The 20209-nt window shown below is 49.3% G+C and overlaps 1 protein-coding gene across 1 annotated transcript in view; it reads right to left on the bottom strand.

Moving 5' to 3' along the window:
• SPO11 (SPO11 initiator of meiotic double strand breaks) overlaps nucleotides 1-20209 on the bottom strand; it is a 367632-nt gene that overhangs the window by 222914 nt on the left and 124509 nt on the right. Inside the window, exon 3 of the mRNA XM_086951746.1 lies at nucleotides 4557-4670. Coding sequence (XP_086807872.1) covers nucleotides 4557-4670 — 114 coding nt within the window. The remainder of the gene's footprint in view (nucleotides 1-4556; nucleotides 4671-20209) is intronic.

The raw sequence follows: 20209 nt of genomic DNA, 5'->3' as shown, positions 1-20209 counted from the left end.
GTAAAGAAACACACACTGTCATTGTCTACTTAGGAATGCTGCCTCAGTGGCCATATATTTTGTGACTATCTCAGGAGGTCGAAAGGCACCCGGTTACTTGCAGGTTTCTGTGGTTCTTGGAGTGTGTGGGAATGGAGAAATATGTGTCTTGATAATCAAGCGATGCCAAGTAACTCCCATGCTGCAACTGCTGCCTGTAGCACCTTTCCCGAGTGGCCATCCAGACGGATTGCTTCTATACGTACTGGCGGAGCGGTCTTGGATCCACTCTCCTGATCTCCTCTCGCCCCTGTGCTGAACATTTTCTCACCACAGGGCTTCGGGGAGTGGACAAGGCAGAAGGAGGAGGTGGGGTCTGCAGAATGTCAATGTTCTCGCGAAAATTCCTCCTGGTTTCCGCATCTACAAGTTTAATACAATATTTATTAAAAAATTAAAATTCCTCCTGGTTAAATGGTACAGAACATTTTCTGCAGGACTGTTAATTGGAATATGATGGGTAAGTGGCAGATTGCAGATGAAGTAGGTATTCGGAGTAGAAAAAACTAGGGTGGTTTCTGTGACTTGTTTGTAGAGCCTTTCCAGTTTATACCTGCCCCACTAGGTAGGAAAACTTGTGCCTAAGCATGTGAAAGGAAGTTAACCTGTAAGTCTCGAACTTGATACATCCAATCAAGTATTAGGGAGAGAATTGCCCCATTGTCACCACAGGAAGGGACATATACATTAAGTAGACTACTACTAGAGGAAATTAATTAAAACTACATGCAACTTAAAAATAAGTAGCTTCAGGAAATAGCATCAATATCTCTTCGTTATAAAATAGTTCAGAACATGGGGCCTGATTTATATGTTGGTGGTAAGGATGCTCTATCGCAATGGCGACGGAGTATCTTTCCTGCCAACATAATGGTACACCTCGGGTGACCAGAATTTTAAAGCAAAAAACCAGGACATTTCACTAAAATAGAAGAAGGACTTTAATTTTACGTCAAGCAAGCACACAGAATGACAGCGCTCCTCAGCAGAGAATTACAAAACAGGCAGTAAGAACATACATAAGATGCAATTTTTATACCTAGTAGCTTGCCTGTGAATTAAATTGCTTTCTTGGAACAACTGCTAACTGTCCCTGCTTTGTAAAACATAAAAAAACACTTCCCCCCGGTTTTAGTCAACACTCTCAAAAAAACGGGATTTGAGCTAAATTTCTCGAAATCTGCCAGGACAGCAGGTGAAAAAAGTGGACCGTCCGGGCAAATCCAGGACGCCTGGTCACCCTAGGTACGGCTCCAACCCGATTTTAATGCTTGTGGACCCTAGGTTTGTCTAGGGCGGTGACTACTTCGCCACCGACATACCCATACCTCTCTGACAGACTGACGGATAAGGGCCTCCAAAGAAATGGCTGTATGTTCGCTCACCCAATTAGGATCAAGACGAGTGGACATATAGCCATTGTTTTACCGTCCGTCACCGCTGGCAAACCCTGGTGGTGAGGGACAGTAAAATGCTACTCATGCTCCCCTCGCCATGGGAGATGAATACCATGGCAAGGGAAACATGAACATTTTCTTTTTGAAAATAAAAAAAACAAAACTGTTTAGTGCAGGGGTGTGTCATGCTGATGCAGCCCTGCTCCAAACAGTGAAATACATTGGCAGGAACAGCCGTCATGGAGGTTCTTGCCAAAGCATTATAAATGACCGCCTGATTGGCAGTCATTTATAAATTTGGCGGATGGTCCATTCACCATGGGGATGGCTTAATTTATTCTGTCCCAATGGCGGAACAACTGACCGTCCACCAAATAATAAATCAGTCCCTTAGTTCTTGTGAGAAATTGGGTTACTGGTTGCGGGGGGCGAAACCCTTCTAAAGCAGTAACCACAATCATTGTCAGGGATTAATCTGAAATGAATCCCAAATTAATCTGTGCTCAATCCTCTGATAGGTTGGCACACAGCAGTCAGGCTTTACTTGGAGGCAATGAGTCAAGTATTTATGCAGCACTACAAACAGTAACAAAGTGAAAACAACACAAGAAAAATCCCACATCAAATTAGGGACATAAATCACGAGCTAAACGAAAAAAATCCAATCAGTAGAACCAGAAACGTGCAATTTTAAAGATTTAAATGAAAATAGCGCAAAAAAGCCCACAGAGTCACACGCATCTATCTGAACGTGCAAAACCGGGAGAAAGTCACAAGTTCAGGCTGAGCGCTATGAAGCATGGGTCAGATACAAGGAGCAGGTCAGTCTCGCTTAAAAGTCACCTTCTCAGTCCAGCATAAAGAGTCCTGTTTGCGGTGAAGCGGGACGCGAGGAGCTGGGAAGGGTTGCAGATGATTGTCGATGTAACGCAACGAGCAGGCTTGGTGTCACGGACGATCGTCGCTGTAGCTTGAAGATCCCGTTATCTTCGTGAGCGGGTGCGTCGTGGTGATGCTGCCAACGAGTGGTCGATGCTGTAGCATGAAGGGTCCTGCTGACTGAACTTCATGTTGGCAGGCTGTGTGAGTAACAATATTTCATTTGCAACGGGCCAGTTGGCAGTAGCAAACAACCCAAAAACTTTCATTCAGCCTCTCTGTGGACCTGAGAGGCACCACTTCGGGGTCAAGGGCTTACTCGAGCTGGAGCTGGGTTCTGGTGCAGGTAGTTGGGAGCCTGTTATGTCCCTGTGGCTCAGAACAGGATGCCAGCAGGCTCGCCCATGGAGTCGTTCTGGGAGTCTTGAGTTCAGGTGCGGTTCTCTTCCCTCTGACAGAAGAGCAGCAGGGCAGCAATCCAGCAGTTCAGTAAGGTAGTTGTCTAGCAGGGCAACAGGGCAGAAGAGTGGCATTCCTTTCAATAGCACAGCAGTTCTTCTTCATGGCAGCAGTTCTTCTCCACAGGTCCAGAAGTTTACTGAAGAGTTGGTGTCTGAGGACCAATATTTATACCTGAGCTTCACTTTGAAGAGAGAAAAGCTTCAGGAGGGTTCCCTTTAAAGTGCACAGGTTTCCTGCCCTCCCTGCCCTAGCTCCAGACAAACTCAGGGCGGTATGCAGCCCTTTTTGTGGAGGTAGGCCACAGACGAAGTTTAATTAGGGCCTTGCCCAGCTCCGCCTTCCCATTCTGCCAAGGATGGCCCATCCAGACACACCTAAACTCTCTATTGTGTGTGGCTGTCTATGAGGAATACACAAAGCCTAACTGTCAGCTACACCCATTCATGTGCTCAAAGACAGGCTACAGGCACTAAATGGCTAAGGCAGGAAAATGTCAACACTCTACAAGTTGCGTTTTCAAAACTGTCATTTAAAATCTGACTTTACCATAAGAGAGCATTTTCCATTACAATCCCAAAGACACCAAACATGAATTGATTATCTATTCCCATCTGGAAGTTACATCTTATTAAAATGTAATAAATGAATCCCAATGTTATCCCATGGGAGAGGCAGGCCTTGCAGAAGTGAAAAACGAAGTTAAGAGTTTTTGACTACCAGGAAATGTAAAACTTAAAAGGACATGTCCTACTTTTTAAATACACTTCACCTTGCCCTCTAGGCTGTTCAGAGCCTACCCTAGGGGTGACATATATTCATTCAAAAAGAAGGGTTGGACCTGGCAATACGTTTATTTTGCTAGGCTGACATGGCAGTTTAAAACTGCATACACTGGCTATAATGGCAGGTCTGGGACATGTTTAAAGGACTATGTAAGTGGGTGGCCCGATCAGGGCTGCAGCCCCACTAGTAGAATTTAATTTACAGGCACATGTAGTGTCACTGCACTAGGGATTTACAAGTAAATTAAACATGCCAATTGGGTACAAGCCAAGTCTTCCATGTTTTAAGGAGAGAGTACAAGCACTTTAGAACTGGTTAGCAGTGGCAAAGGGCACAGAGTCATAAGAGCCAACATAATTGAGTTCAGAAAATAGGAGGGTGAAGGCAAAAATGTGGTTGATGACCAGAAAAGGCAAAGTCCAACAGTTCAGACTTACCATCTCTAGTTTAATCTTGTCATCGTTTACTGAAAAAGTTTCCTAGCAAGAATCTTGTTAGAGTCTAGGCGACCTAATGGAGACTGACTGTCATCTCCCCTTCAGAAGAACACTCTGCACTTATAAAAAACAATCTAATTTTACATATATCCTACTTATCATAATTTCCTGCTTTTGAACTTCACTTCCCTATCTGTATAAATATCTGTTTCCCTACTTCATCATAAGTTGAACAGTGAAGTTGACAATGTGACAGGCCGTAGGTTTCAAAACCTTCATTAGACACATTCAATACATTGTTATACATCTTCTACATTTGCATACTAACTTACTACATTTACTATGTACAAAATCACTCTGCCAGGGTTTAAAGTAGCCATGCTTTTGACTCTAAGAATCAACTTAAATAAATAAGGGGTAGAATGGTAAAGTAACATGGTCTCTATCATTTTATTAGCAGTCACAAATTAAAAATGAAGTACATTTTTAAACAATAAGACTTAACATTTTGAGCATTGAGAAAAGAAAAATGTAGCTAGCAATAATGAAAAGTACTTACTCTACATTTCCCCAGTTTGATCGGTTAAACAAGGTGAGGCAAGGCGCTTCATTTCGGGACAAGCTTGCAACTACTTCCAAGATCACATTTTCTATTGCCACAAGAACTTGAGAACTAAAATAAAGAGATTATATTGCTGTGAAATGCTGTGAAATTGTGAACTTGTTATCAATCATCATTAAGGAAACCAGGTTTGTTAGAATAATATCAAATTTGTTTTTTTTTTCACTTATTCGCTTATAGACAGATATCCATTGACTGTGCAATAATTAAATCACAACAATTCAAAGTGCTTCATTTTTGTGAAATACACTACATTAGCATACATTCTACTTCAACAAGTAAATAAAAGACCCACATCATTTCAATATGGTGAAAACATAAGTAGCCATTCAAGAGGGATTAATGTTCCATCATCCATTTTCACACAAAGCGACACTACTGCATTTCCCATCATCCATCTGTATAGGAAGTGGTTTCCAGCCAAAACTGTCTTTAAAAGAACAAGCTTAGCAAGGGGACTTAATTTCCCATCATCTATTTGCAGAGGAACTGACATCACTGCACTTTACACCATCCATCTGAGCAAGAAGTGACATCACTGGATTTCCCCTCATCCATGTGCACAGGAAGTGAAGTTGCTTCCTGTCTTCTCCTGACTTCAACCAACTCCTCAGGGAGTCCCGTCGCCAGGACTTCCCCAGCAAACTGTGGATACAGACAATGGTATTCCCTTTTTGGGCTTTGGTGCGAGGATAAGCCTGGTGCCAGAACCCCTGTTCTAGTGAAACATATAGTGTAAGGTACATTCATGTGTTTCATCCAGTACCCCATACTACCAATCCCCACAATCACACCTAGATGTAGACGACGCAGAGACTCACATAACATTCACACAGTATCCATCCCGTGGACTGCACACATAAAAAAAGGGATGAGGCCACCGCCTCGCTGTCATCCATAAGTCCTTATTTTTTTTTTATTTTTTTTTTTTAAATATATTTTTATTGCAGGAATGAGAAGATCAATACAAGTACGACCAGCATTGTATCATAAGCAATATTAACAGAATAAAGCCCTCTGGCCCCCCCCCCGTACAGTCCATACACAGCCATCCGGCCCACAACCCTGGGGTCGGGCGGCGAAATGTGATGGGGGGTCAGTAGGATGCTGGGGCTGGTCCGGATAATGCACTGTCCGTCATCTGCTTTTCCAAACAAACCTAAAAACCTCCAAAGGAACCCCCCCCCTCCCCTTATATGTCTACTAACTAAGAGAAACCCCCCCCCTCCCCACCACCAGCGCCAGGGAGCTATCAGCATAGGATCTGCCATTGGACCCACGGGGAAAGCAATAGGACTATCAGTTCTAACGTTCACCGGGACTCGGGGCGAGTCGCTGTTTCACTTTCAGAGTCACTGGGGGCACAATAATCCCTGAGGGCCTGCACCAACATCTCCCACTCCAACGCGGCCTCCTGCGCCTTCTCATTACCCTGCCTCCAAGCCAGTTGATAACGCAGCGCGCTCTCTCCCGCCGCCCACTTCAAAAGCTCACTGTGCCATCTGCTGCCCGCCGGACCAGCTCGTGCCTTCCAGTTCCTGGTCACCTCTCGTTTAGCAAGTAGGAGCCCTAGGTCAATAAATTTACTAGAAATTTTATTCCTGGGGGTATGGGGGAACCAGTGAAGGAGCCCCACCGCCGCATCTAATGATAAGAGTCTCCCTGTCACCTCCTCCAAGGTCGTCGCTACCTCCTGCCAGTAGGACGTCAGCCCTGGGCAAGCCCATAACATGTGTAGGAGGTCCGCCTCCTGAGCCGGACATCTAGGGCATTCCGCCGAAGCCGTGGCAAAATATCGCCTAATTTTCACCGGGGTCAGGTACGCTCTATGAAGAACATAATAGTGGACCAGCTGGAAACGGGCGTTACGTGTGCCCTTCCAGGCTCGTCTCACCAACTGGGACCAGGTCGTCTCCGGGATCTCCCTACCAATGTCCTCCTCCCAGCGGTTCCTCAAAGTGGTGAGAGGAGCCAATCCCTCGCTGACCAACCTGCCGTATAGGCAAGTGACCGCCTTCACCGTTCCCGCCGACATCATTACGTACTGGCACACCTGAGATAAGTGGGGTTCCTCCTGCCCGCTCCCCCAGTGTGCCTGGGTCGCCCGCACAATGGCCGAGTGTAGCAGAAAGTCACCCCGGGGGATCCCGAAGCGGTCAATGAGATCCTGAAAGGACAAGAGCGCCCCGTCTTCGTACAGATCACCAACGAGCTGCAAACCGGAATCCTCCCAGGCCGCTAAACGTGACCAATCCCCTCCGTGGGGGAGGGCCGTCAACATCCCCAACGGTATTTCAGGTGCATATGGTGTTCTCAGTTGGCCTCGGGCGTGAGCCCGATTCCAACACAGACGGACAGTCCGCTCCTCCATCGACAGGTCCCGCAGGACTAAACGTTGTAGCAGCGCTATAAAGGAGAGAACATGCCTAGCCATACCCGTCCCCCTTCCGTCTTCCGGGCCCCGGAATTCCCTGGCGATCTCCTGGGTGAAGGTCTGGAGCTGCGCCGCCAGATAATACTTTTCAAAGTCCGGCACAGCGAGCCCCCCCTCGTCCTTCGGCCTCATCAAGGTGTTGAGGGCTACCCGCCGTCGGCCCGATCCCCAGAGGAATCCGACCACCATAGAGCGCAACTGACGAAACGTGGCCGGCGGGACCCAGATCGGTAGAGTCCGGAAGTAGTATAATAACCGGGGAAGCGCCACCATTTTGAGCAGGGCGATACGTCCCGCTACCGAGAGCGGCAGCGTGGCCCAAAAGTCCATGCAACCTCGAAGTGCTCGAATGCAGCGGGCAATGTTCCCATCTAGGAGGTCGGGTTGGTCGTGGTAGACAAATACCCCAAGGTACTTAAAACAGTCGGGCTCCCATCTAATTTCCCTACTTAACGTAGGGGGGGGGGTACCCCTGCGTACCGGAAAAAGACAGGTCTTGGACCAGTTCACTCGGAGGCCCGAAACCTCTCCGAATTCCGTGAGCGCCAACTCCGCTCCGCGTAAAGCGTCGATCGGGTCCTCTAGGAAGAGCAACAGGTCGTCCGCATATAGCGAGACGTAATGCGGGCCCGTAGACGACCACAAGCCCGTATAGTGGGCTCCCGATCGAAGGTGCAGTGCCAGCGGCTCGACCGCCAGCGCAAAAAGAAGGGGGGACAATGAGCACCCTTGCCGCGTGCCTCGTTCTACCTGATACCGCGATGAAATCAATGGGCCCGCTCGGACCCTGGCCGAAGCAGAGGCATATAGAACCGCGGTCCATCCAACAAATCCCTCCCCGAGGCCGAATCTCCGTAACACCGTGCAGAGGTAGTCCCACTCCAGGCTATCAAATGCCTTCTCTAGGTCCACCGACAAGACAACCGGGGACGGGGCATCCACAAATGGTTCCCCCAACAATCGGAACAACCTACGAATATTCATAGTCGTGTTCCGCCGTGGGATGAAACCGGCCTGATCCTCATGCACCAGGGAACTCATGTGTCCCAGCAGCCTCGATGCCAAGATGCTGCTCAGAATTTTGTAGTCCACTGTCAGCATCGACAGGGGACGGTAGGATCCCGGGTCCGATGAGTCCCGGCCCGGCTTGAGGAGAGGAACCACCAACGCCTCACACATCGAGCTCGGGAGTTGCCCCAGCCTCTTCGCCTCCTTGTAGACCACCAATAATCGAGGGGCCAGGAGGTCCGCGTAAGCTGCATAGAACTCCACTGGTAAGCCATCCAGGCCCGGGGTCTTGTTTCTCGCCATTCGTTTAATGGCCCCGCGGATCTCCCCTAATTCAATGTCGGATCCCAGGGTTTTCGCCACGTCCTGCTCTACTGTGCGGAGCTCTAGTGGGCGAAGATAATCATCAAGTCGGACAGGGTCGCGCGCGGAGCGGCTGCGGTATAAACATTCATAGTAATGCCGGAAGCAACTAAGAATCTCCGGTTGGGTGCATACCTCGGTTCCGTCCGTCCCACGCATACTTGTCGTCGTTTGGGACTGGCGCGTAGGGTTGGCCAACCACGCCAACAACGCACTCGACCTGTCACCCTCCGCGATGGACCGAACCGTATAGGCCTTGTAATCAAAACAGCGGAGCCGTTCGACCTCTGCCGCTACTTTTTCCCTCGCCTCCGCCGTTTGTGCTTGCAATTCCGGGTGTCCGGGGCGGCGAATTTCAAGCTCGCGGAGTTCCCGGTCCGCTGTGTCTAATTCAGCCAGGATGACACGCCTCATGCCCACCTTCTTAGAGATACAGTATCCCCTCACCACTACCTTAAAAGCATCCCATTCTAATGCCCTAGTACTCGCGGAGCCGCCGTTGGATGCAAAATAATCCGATATTCTCTCCCTCAGATCCGCTTTGAAGACACTGTCCTCGAGGATCTCGGGTCGCAATTTCCAGGTGGGCACCGCCGGTGTCCCGGGAAACCAGCGAAGGTCCAGCAGGAGGGGGTTATGGTCCGAGATGGTCCTAGCTAAGTACTCCGATCGGACCGCTGCCGAAACCAGTTCGGGCGATCCAAGAAAGCCATCCAGTCTGACATGTAACTCATGGAGTCTCGAAAAATATGAATAATCCCTGGACGCGGGGTGATACGACCTCCAAATGTCCGTCAAACCCCAACGGGTTTGCCAATCCTGACGACCCTTAGCCGTGCGACGGACCGGGGAATCGGGAAGCGGGGGATGCGAGCGGTCTATGTCCACATCCACTACTGAGTTGAAGTCCCCCCCAAGCAGGAGGGGCCCGGAGAAGAAGTGGGCCAACGAGCCCGATAACCTGGAAAGGAAGGCAGTCTGGTCCACATTAGGAGCGTATACACAGCAAACGTTCAGGTCCCTCCCCCCTAGAGTGCCCGAGATGGCCACGAAACGCCCCTCTGGATCTAACACTGTCCTCGTGACTCGGAAGGGGACCCCTGCTCTGATCCATATTAGCGCCCCCCTGGCATAAGCGGAGTACGACGTGGAAAAGACCTGCCCCCGCCATCTACGCTGAAGCGCCGCCCCTTCCGCCTTGTTCAGATGAGTTTCCTGCAGCAGCGCCATTTGCACCCCCCTACGCACTAAATAAGCGTGGACCTTGTGGCGCCTGGACATAGTGTGGAGCCCCCTTACGTTCCAAGTAACACATTTCAAGTTTGCAACATCAGCCATTGTCCCAGATTGTTCTTGCACAGTCCCCCCATCCAGGTCCCCACAAAGAAAAGACATCAATCCTCCCAGCGCTGATGGCGGCCATTTTCCCCAACCAAAACCAACCGACTCAAAAACAAGCCAAACCCCCACCCACCCACCCCAGGACAGGACCCAAACTGCACCACCTAGATCCCATCCAAACCTCGTCTTTCATCAACCCAAGAACCCCCACTAATCCTACGGTCGCCACCGTAGGAAGGCCTTATGGGCCAGGTGCGGGCTGGGCGGAGGCAGTGGGCCCTCGTCGCTCAGGCCACCAGGACTATAACAAGCCCCAAACAGTGCCACAAACTTCTCAGGGCATCAGCAGAAGCCCCCCAACCCCATTCCCTTTTTTTTTTGTCAGCCTTAAGGACGGCAACCGCCTCCCCCCCGCCGGGCCCCCACCCAAAACAAGTCAGCATACCCCGTTACCCTTGTCCATCCAAAAGGTCCTCCACCGATTTCGGAGTGATCACCGGTGTATGGGTGCTATCGGCCACTGAGTCCTCCGAGTCCGATGGTGCTCCCTCTGCACCCGGGTTTCCTTCCTCCTCGATGGCTTCATCCCGTGCCCCCGACAACTCCGACAGTACTTCCAGCACTCCCCGCCGCTCCGATGACGTCTCCACCGTTGAGGGCCCTCCTGTGCGGCCGCGGCGATTTCTGACCCTCTTGGATCGCCGCCTTTGTTCCGGCTCGTCCGCTTGTTGGTACGAGGAGCCAAAGCCATCTTTTCCTGTCCTGTAGAGCTCGAGCCAGACACAGACATCCTCCGGGGTGTCGAAGAACTGGGTTTTGTCATCGACAATGATGCGAAACCTTGCAGGGTAGAGGAGTGAATACTGAATGCCCTCGCTCCTGAGCTCGCGCTTAACCGCTAGGAAGGAGAACCGCTTGCGTTGAGTCTCGTAGGTGTAATCTGGGAAGATGTTCACCTGACTGTTCGCTACCTTGAACGGGCCATTGTGTCTGGCTGCATTGAGGATTAAGTCCCTGTCTCGAAAATGCAGCAGCCGCGCTATCACCGGTCTCGGGGTGCGTCCCTGTTGTAGGGGCCGTACTGGGACTCTGTGGGCACGCTCCAAAGTGTAGAAGGAGGACAGTCCTTCCGGGACCACCGTGTCCCGGAGCCAGGTCTCCAAGTATGTGACCATGTCGCCATCCTCGATCTTTTCCGGCAGACCCACCACTCGGATGTTATTCCTTCTGTTGCGGCCTTCTGCATCCTCCGCCCTTTGCTCCAGGGTCGCAATTCGGGATAGGGCGTCCTTCATCGTCGCAGCCAAGGTTCGCTGCGCCGGCTCCAAAGTTTTCACCGTGCTCTCCACCTCCTTGACCCGGTCTGAGAGTTTTCCATGGTCTGCTCTGAGGAGGCCCAGGCTCGTCGCCACCTGAGCAATGTCCTGTTGGAGGGCCGATCTCGTGGTCTCTATCGCCTCTAGGACACGGTCGAACTGGTGTTGCATCGGCGCGCCACCAGAACTTTTGGGGTCCCCGTGCTCCTCTTTGTCCTGGGCTTCAGAGTCCGAGGCGGTCTGGGTGGATCCCTTGGCTCCTCTCGGCTTCCCCATGCCTCCAGGGGCACTCCGCGAGGGTCCCGGAGTAGGCGTCTCCACGTGCAGGTGTCGACCACGACCTTCCCGGGTACTTGTCCTCAATTCGGGTGCGGGCGACCTCCTTCTCCAGGGCCTGAGGAGACTCCGTCGCTTCGGCTCACGCCAACGCCATGGCGTCCGGGGGCACCGATGAGGGGGCGGAGACAACCGTCGTCGGGTCGGGCAGGCCCGCTCACCCACTATGTCCCCGGGGCGAGGGCCACCAACTCCCTCGGATGATCCGTGGCGCCAGAGTGTCGTGCCTCCCATGGAAGTGCACTGGCCAGGAAGGCGAAGCTAGTTGCGGAGTCGCGAGGCGGGCCACCGCTTGAATCACAGGGCGTCCGTTCCCGGTGCCCTCTATAGCGTGGGCATCCGCCCGTCCATCCAACCGAGTGCAAATCCGTTGCAAAAAGTCCAATCCAGTAATTGTCCAGTGCTCGGGACAGCCGGGGATGTCGAAGTCGGGCGCTAATCGCTGCCCGCGCCACCTCTCCAAGTCAATGGGTTCGACCCGGGGGACAAAGGGGTCCGGGCGCCATGTTGGGTCTCACTCCGCAACTCCGCAAACTTCGGTTTTACTCCGGGGCAATCCTCGTCCGAGCTCCACTAGGGGTCCCGGCAGGTCATCGTCAGCACGCTCAGCAGAATGCGGGGTCTGGGGCGCCCGCAGCCTCCGATTTTCAGGATAATCCCGGGCTTAGTCCCGGAGCCGAGCTCTCAGGCGACCATCGCCATCGGCGCCCAAGCCACGCCCCCCTCATCCATAAGTCCTTATGTTCCCACATTCTAGGCTAGCAAGTAATACTCAACTCTATGGAGCTGCTGATATGCAATTTCCCTCTCCCTGTGACTCAAACCTACTTCTTCATCTCATCTACAGGCCTACTGGGGAAAACAATGGTCTTCAATTATGAACTCTCAAATCTCAGCACCAACTCGTCCATCCAACATGCCTATATCACATTCTTAGGGGACTTTAACCTCCCAGGCAACACAACCTAGCATTAAAACAAGAAACACCGTCTCCATCAATACACTCATACAGCATGTCACAAAACCAACCCACTCCAAAGGCCATATTCTCAACATCACCAACAATCTCATGCTAACCACCCATACCCTTGGACTGGATCAACACATTTACCATCACTCTCTCTCCATGCTTAGTGTCCTACAAACATCAAGGTCAGCACAGAACAGAAGGCCAAAGGCCAAACCTTCAGATCTTAACTACTTCTCCATAAACAACCTAATGCTTGAACTACTTATGACCTTATCAAATCCAAGTCCAACGCCAACACCCTGCTAAGCAAATTCAACCATTCAACCTGTATTAACATCCACACCAAAATTTAAAGATACAACTGCAGGTCAAAGCCTTGAGCCTCCTGGTACTCTAAGGACCTTGCTAGCAATAAACAATCCATTCGCAGACAAGAAAGAAAATGGATGAAAAACAGAACTCCCAAGGGCCTCGGGATTATGAAGTCCCTCCGCTCAACACGCAGACAGATCATTAAATCAGCCAAAGCAAAGTACTATACCAACCCATCAATAAAGCCACCAGCAGAAGCAGAAAGATATTCAAGACACTCATACACTGCATCAACCCTATGCCGGCTGAACTGTTCCACACTCCAAAGAAAAGTGCAATGCCATCAAGCTCTTCTTCCATGAAAAAGATACAGAAGATCCAACAGCACATCGACAACATTAAGCCTGTTTCAATTCTTACATCTGCCCTTTCCATAGAATTCCACAATGATCAGATCTTGCTGACATGCTCAACTTCCTCATAGTCAATTCTTATGGTGGTGATGTCCTATCATTGTACTTCATCAAAGCTCTGTCTGGGGATGCTCTTGCCCCTACTTTCTATTGTCAATGCCTACCTCACTCAAGGCATCTTGCCAGAAGCTCTCAAGGCAGGCGAGGCCCTTCAACTTCTAAAACAATCTACACTAGAGCCTGATGACCTTGCCAGCTACTGTCCCATCACCCACCTGTCATTGATCGGCAAGCTCATTGAAAAAGCAGTCTATGTTCAATTGCAACCCCACATCAATTGTAACCCTCTCCTGTATAACTACCAGTCTGGCTTCAGATTATGCTGCAACGGATGTATGACGTTACAACGCATGCTTTTACAACGCATGCCTTTACAACGCGGTTTTTACAACGCATGCCTTTACAACACATAGTGCTTTGGGGCGCTGGATAGTGAATAGTTTAATTTACTATTCCAACTCCCGTCCCCGTGGATAGTAGGGAAGGTGTTGGATAGTACATTAAACCTATTCCCTATCCTAGAGCGCCCCCCAGCGCAATGCGATGTAATGGTTTGCGTTGTAAATGTTGCGTCGTAATGGTAGTGCGTTGTAAAAGTTTCGTTGTAAAGGTTGTTTACCTGCTGCAACATGGAAAGCTCTACCTTATACATCACAGGTAATGCCCTCTTGACCCCAGATGAACATGGCACTTGCCTCCTGATATAGCTGCACCCCCTAGCTGTTTTCGATATAGACGACCACCCCACCCTCATACACACACCCCAGAGTTTCAAATGGGATTCACTGGAAATGTCCTCCACTGGCTCTCCTCCTAACTTTCCAACCAACACCAGTATGTTCATATGGGTACCTTCAGGTCACAAATCATCCCTATCACCTGCCAAGTCCTCCAGGGTTTCATAATGCCTCCTGTGATCTTCAACCTTTACATGGAGCCACTTAGTGCACTACACACAAAAAACACCATCAAGATTCACCAATATGCAGATAATACACAACTCTACTCGAAAGTCTCCTGTGCTTCAGAAATCAAGTGCCTCAAACACTGCTTGCACATCATCCATTGGACATTCCACTGCTCCACAGAAGACATTAGATTAATGTTTTCCTAATACAACAGTGGGGTCCATCCAAAAGAGATTATTTCAATACCAAATACCCCTTTGTGTAAAGTGTGTTCCAATGAGGAATGAAGAAGAACATGGGTATTAGCACTTAGTATAGTTTTTAAACATTGAAAAATTCAAATGCAAAAGGTAAAACAATACTCTAAAGCAATTTTTTTTAAACTTTACTTTGCATTTTGATATAAAACAATATAATACATTTGTAGGAATGCAGTGATTGTAATCGAATAGCGATGGTGTTTTACATACTTCAGATGGCCTCACTCGGAGCATATCCATGTTAAATTTAGTATACAATTCTTCTTACCAAATAAACCGTGACACATCTCTGGTCATGTGTAATTGCCCCACTCATACCATTGGCACTCAATATGTTTGTGTATATAATTGTGATGCAATACATGTGGTGGAGTAAAAGACCGAGAGGGTATGCAATATGCCTTAAGTACTTATCCGGAATTCTCTATCCTACTCCAGTGGGAACGATGCCCTGTTCCTTTTGTGTGGGTGGGTCTTGTTGCTGTGTTTCAAGGTAAGTTCGGAAAGGGCCCCATATGTTTCTGGGCCTAGACGTGGGAGGAATCGTGGTCACATACATTTTGTTTCTCGTGGGACAGGACACCAAGCTGTTAAACCATCCCTTTACCGTGGGGGCCAACCTGCTGCCCCAGTGAATGGCAACTTCTCTTTTGGTTAATAACAGACTCATGGCTACAAATTTACGAAGCTTCAGGGGTACCTGGACCACGTAGCCTAGAAGGGCGATCTCGGGCAGGGGGTTTATAGTCAAATTAACCATGCAGCTACCATGAATGTATTTCTACCCAATATGTGTGGATGTGTGGGCAGGTCCAGGCCAGGTGGGCAAAGTCTGCATATGGGGGCTTGCACCTAGGACAATTATGAGGTTTGGAGGGATCTATTCTGTGGACTCTGGCCGGTGTAGCAAATGTTCTACGAAGAAATTTGAAGTGGATTAATTTGTGGCGGCTATTAAGTGAGACATTCTTCGTCACTGCGCAGCACGCATTCCATTGGTCATCTGTTATTGAATTCCACAGGTCAGTCTCCCACTCTCTAAGAATCTTGGCGTCATTAAGAGGGATAATGTCAGCACATACCTTGTAGAGCTTGGAGATAAGGTGTACACCCCTAGCGCTGTCTATCACCATGGTGAGTGGGGGGAAGGACGGAGGCTCAGGAGGGAAGTCACGGAGAGTAGCGCCTAACGCTGAACGAATATGAAAAAAATGAACTTATCCATGAATGTAGCATCTAGGAATTGGGCCACATTATCGGCCTCGAACACGTGGCCCTCTGGAAATAGGTAGCACATCTTGACAATGTTAAATTTAGTGCATGTACGTTGGATGAGTTTTTCACCTCTAGTTGGTAGCCATCTGGCGTTTGGGAGAGGAAGAGAGGATGCATAGAGGGTAGGAGTATTGCTGATGTAAATGTAAATGTAAATGTAGTAGTATTTGTATAGCGCACCGAATCGACCCCCGAAGGGGTATCTCAGGCGCTTGTACACATACCGCTGAGGAACCCTTCCTGGCTTTTCCCTGTGAAGTGCCCACTCCTGGGCACCCCCAAGGTGAAGCCAGGCATCCTAGCGTTGTTGGGGCCGTTGTGGAGATTAAGCAAGCTATTGCCCAGAGTTGCAGAGTGGGACCCATGATTAGAATAGGCACCGAGGTGAGAGTTATCAGGTCCATGGAAATTCAGGTCCATGGAAATTAAGCCCTAGACCTGCCGAGGTGGGAATGGAACCCTGGTCCCGGACTAGACCTCTGCATCAGGGTCTGCCGCTCTAACCATTGAGCCACACTTCTCCATCCGTCTCAGTTTCTCCCAAGCCCAGCTGGTAGTTAATACAGTTTGGATGTCTTTGGGGTCTCTGGGAAGACCATTAGGCAAGACGGTTGCCAATGTTTCAGGAAGGACTAGATCAGATTCCGGTCGTAAATAGGGAATTCTAGCATCTGGGTGGTACCACGTCTGTGCGTAACTGCAATGGGCAACTAAATAATACAGCTGTAGGTCCGGTACCCCATATCCCCCTCTATCACAGGGTAATGTCATAACTCGCCAACAAACCCGGGCCCGCTTGTCACCCCACACCAATCGTCACAGATGAGAACAAAGAATCAAAAAGAGCCTGTTCGGGAGGGGGATCGGATGTTATGAAATAAATATAGGATCTTAGGAAGCACGATCATCTTTATAAGAGCAACCCTCCCAGCCATGGAGAGTGGGAGTTTGAGCCATTTGTCTATCTGTGCCTCCAATGAGTGTATCGCTGGACCATAGTTTAGGCGAATGATCTGTTCTGAGTCGAGGTGTATATGTATGCCCAAGTATTTTACTGAATCGGAGCACCACTCTGGTATGAATTCCAGGTCCCACTTTTCTGTGCTGGTGGTGAGGGGGAAGATCACAGATTTGTGCCAGTTGATGCCTAGACCGGAATATGCGCCAAACCTGAGAATATCCCGAATTAGGGGTTCTAAATAGGTATGAGGGTTGCGAACATATAATATGGTATTGAGTGCGTATAATGACACCAATAATGACACCGTGTTAAATTGTAGGCCTCTGTGAAGGTGTTTTTCTTGAAAATGCTGAATCAAGGGGTCCATAGCTAAAATAAATAATAAGGGCGAAAGTGGGCAACCCTGCCTTGTGCCTTGTGATAAGGAAAAGGGAGCTGACAGGCTACCATTTAGTCTGAGTCGAGCGGTGGGCTGGCTGTATAGTAGGGCTGTAGTGGCCACAAATCCAGCCGGCATACCCATTCTTTGCATGATGGACAGAAAAAAGGGCCATTCTAGGGAGACAAAGGCCTTTTCCGTGTCAAGTAAAATCGCCGCTGCTGGTACCTCCGGATTTATCCTGTGGAGGGTAGTAAATAAGGTTTGAAGATTAAAAGCTGTGGAACGATGGGGAATAAAACCGGATTGTGCTGGAGATATTATGAATTCCATTAAGAGGGATAGACGATTAGCAAGGACTTTGGCCAAGATTTTGTAATCTAGGTTCAGGAGCGAAAGCGGTCGCTATGAGCCACAGAGTAGAGGATCCTTGCCAGGTTTGGGGAGTAGAACTACAACCGCTTTGCGCAGAGTGGGCGGCAAAAACTGTCTTTCCAGGGCTTCTACATACACTTCTAGGAGCTGTGGTACTACCAGATCCCTAAAGGTCTTATAAAATTCGCCCATGAAGCCAGCTAGGCCAGGGGCAGAGGATGACCTCAGAGCAGTAATGGCTTCTATGATGTCCGCTTCCGAGATGGGGTCTGCCAGGAAGTCCTGCATGTATTTCTCGAGATGGACAAGCGCAATCTTGGATAAATAATTCTCTTGCCCAGACTGATCAAGGCCCAATCTAGAGGTGTATAAGGTCTAAAAATGGGATATAAATTCCCCCTGGATTTCAAGTGGGTCTGTAAGGTGTTGCCCCGTCGATGTATGTAACTTGGTAACATATGCCTTGCTATGTGGGGGTCTGATCATCTGTGCTAGTACGCATCCCGGTCTCTCACCCTCGCCATACTGCTTTGCGTTATGATATTTCCCCATGAAGAGGATCTCTCGCTCAGCGGTATTTCTGTAGTCTGCGAGTAGGGTCAACCGTTGTTTGTCGATTTCAGGGTTTTGTATGAGCAACTGCCTAGAGTCGAATGCCTTAAGGTCTTGTTCTAATCGGGCAAATGTTCTGCGCAAGTCCCGCAGGAGTCCGGCGTGTTTGGAGATGCATGCGCCGCTTATGTACGCTTTAAAGCCCTCCCATAACATCTCTGCAGAGTCTACTGGTCACTGATGGTGAAGTAGTCCTCTATGGCTTCCCGAATTTCGTGTTGGAATAAGTCGTCCTCTAGAGCACGACTAGGGAATCGTTATTGTCTTTCGAAGCCCTCAGGACGGGGGATTTTCAATGTCAATAATACAGGTGAGTGATCAGAATACGTCCGGGGAACGTCTGAGTGGAGTGACACCAACTAAATATAGCAGGGGAGGTCAACCAGTAATTGATCCTTGTCCAAGTGTTGTGGCAACTAGTGTAATGTGTGTAAGCGGTGTGCTGCGGGTTACGTGTTCAACTAATATCTGATAAAGAGAGCTGGTCGCGTAAGAAGTGCAGGGCCTTATGCGCATATGGTTTTGGATCTGGTGCTCTTGATGTACTATCCAGTGCATGATCCGGAATGACGTTGAAATCTCCTCCTAGCAGGAGGGATATCCGGCCTAGCTGCATCAATTGGGAAAACAAGGATTAGTAAAAAATTGGGGGAGTCGGTATTCGGGCCATATACGCATATTATCGCTACCTTTTGCCCCAGTAACGTGCCAGCTACAATTATGTATCTACCTTCCCTGTCTCGGACAATCGACTGGGGACTGAAAGGTACCTTTTGTGTATGAGAATGGCGGTGCCTCTAGCGTAATTGCTGAAATTCGCAAAGTATATATGGGCTCCCCAAGAAGTGGCGAATCTGGCTTGGTCCGATGTGGGTAAGTGAGTCTCCTGTAAAAAGGCTATGTCCACTCTATGTCTGAGTAGATAATGCACTACCTGCCTCCTCTTACGTGTATTATTTAGGCCACAGATATTCCATGTCATCAGTAATAAATCCGCGGCACTGGGGCTATGTCCTAACTGGGCCATGTTGATAATATAAGGCTGAGCTTGAAGTGAAGCAAATATACATTCCTGCTATTCTTGACTGCATTTAACAGTAAAACTATCCAAGTGTATCGTAATATTAACAACCCCCCCAGACCCCCTCCCAGCCTCCCCACCCATCCAGAGAGGCAATACCAACATTATCCAAGAAATCCAGAATACCAATTGCATTGCAAAGATATTGAAAAAAGCCCATTCCAGGTACATTTATAATTCACAGAACAGATATGATGTCTACACCATAAGGGGTGGCCCTTACCGCCTAATGGCAACCAGTAATTATGCATGTCCTAGACAATATCCCAATGTTTTTGGTCGTCTGTATACAGCAAGGCCTAAAAGAAAGTTCAACCAGGTCCTGATCCGGAGAAAAGTTCCATACTCGCATCGGAGCCGCTTCGGGGAGGAGAAAGTCTATTCTCTTCGTTGGGCCGCTTGGTATTGAGCTTGTATGTGTGGCAGAACTCCTGCGCCTCCGTGGGGCTGTCAAAGACACGGGCGCGCCCATTGATCTTGACTCGCAGTCTAGCAGAGTATAACATGCCATATTTCAGGCCAAGGTTTCCGAGCGTGGCCTCGACTCCATTATACTTGCACCGGGCCTCCTGGACCATGATAGTAAAGTCCGGGAATAATGACAGTTTGAAGCCCTGCCAAATGGTTTCGCCTCGCTCACGAGCCATCCGAAGGGCAGTGTCCCGATCTCTGAAGTTCATGAGACGAGTGATGATGAGTCTGGGTAGGAAACCTGGATTGGGCCTGGGCCCCAGCGACCGATGAGCTCGTTCCACCACAAAGCCCGGGGTGAAGAAGTCCCTTCCAAAGAGATCAATCAGTATTGACTCTACGAAAGTGTCCATGCGTCCAGTGGCTGTGGATTCAGGTACACCCAATACGCAAACTTTCCTTCGGCGACTGCGCACCTTCAAATCCTCGTTCTTGATTGTAACATCTTTGAGGATACGTTCAAGACGATCGAGTAGCTTGAGTGTTTGCGCCATTCCATCTTCCAGGTCAGAGGTGCGTGATTCCACCACGTCTAGGCGCTTCTCATGTGCCTCGATCTTGGAGCCCATATCCGCTGTACGTTTATCCAGTGTATCAAAGCGCACATCCAGAGCCTTGAATCCTGCTCTCATCTCTTGTAGGAGCAAGCCTATGTTGCCAGGACTGTCCTCTGACATAGCCACACTTTGTCCGCCTTCTGCCATGGTGGTAGCTT

The sequence above is a fragment of the Lissotriton vulgaris genome, unplaced genomic scaffold (genome assembly GCF_964263255.1).
Source record: "Lissotriton vulgaris unplaced genomic scaffold, aLisVul1.2 SCAFFOLD_2063, whole genome shotgun sequence".
Classification (NCBI taxonomy): Eukaryota; Metazoa; Chordata; class Amphibia; order Caudata; family Salamandridae; genus Lissotriton; species Lissotriton vulgaris.
This window is presented reverse-complemented; position numbering and strand designations above follow the sequence as displayed.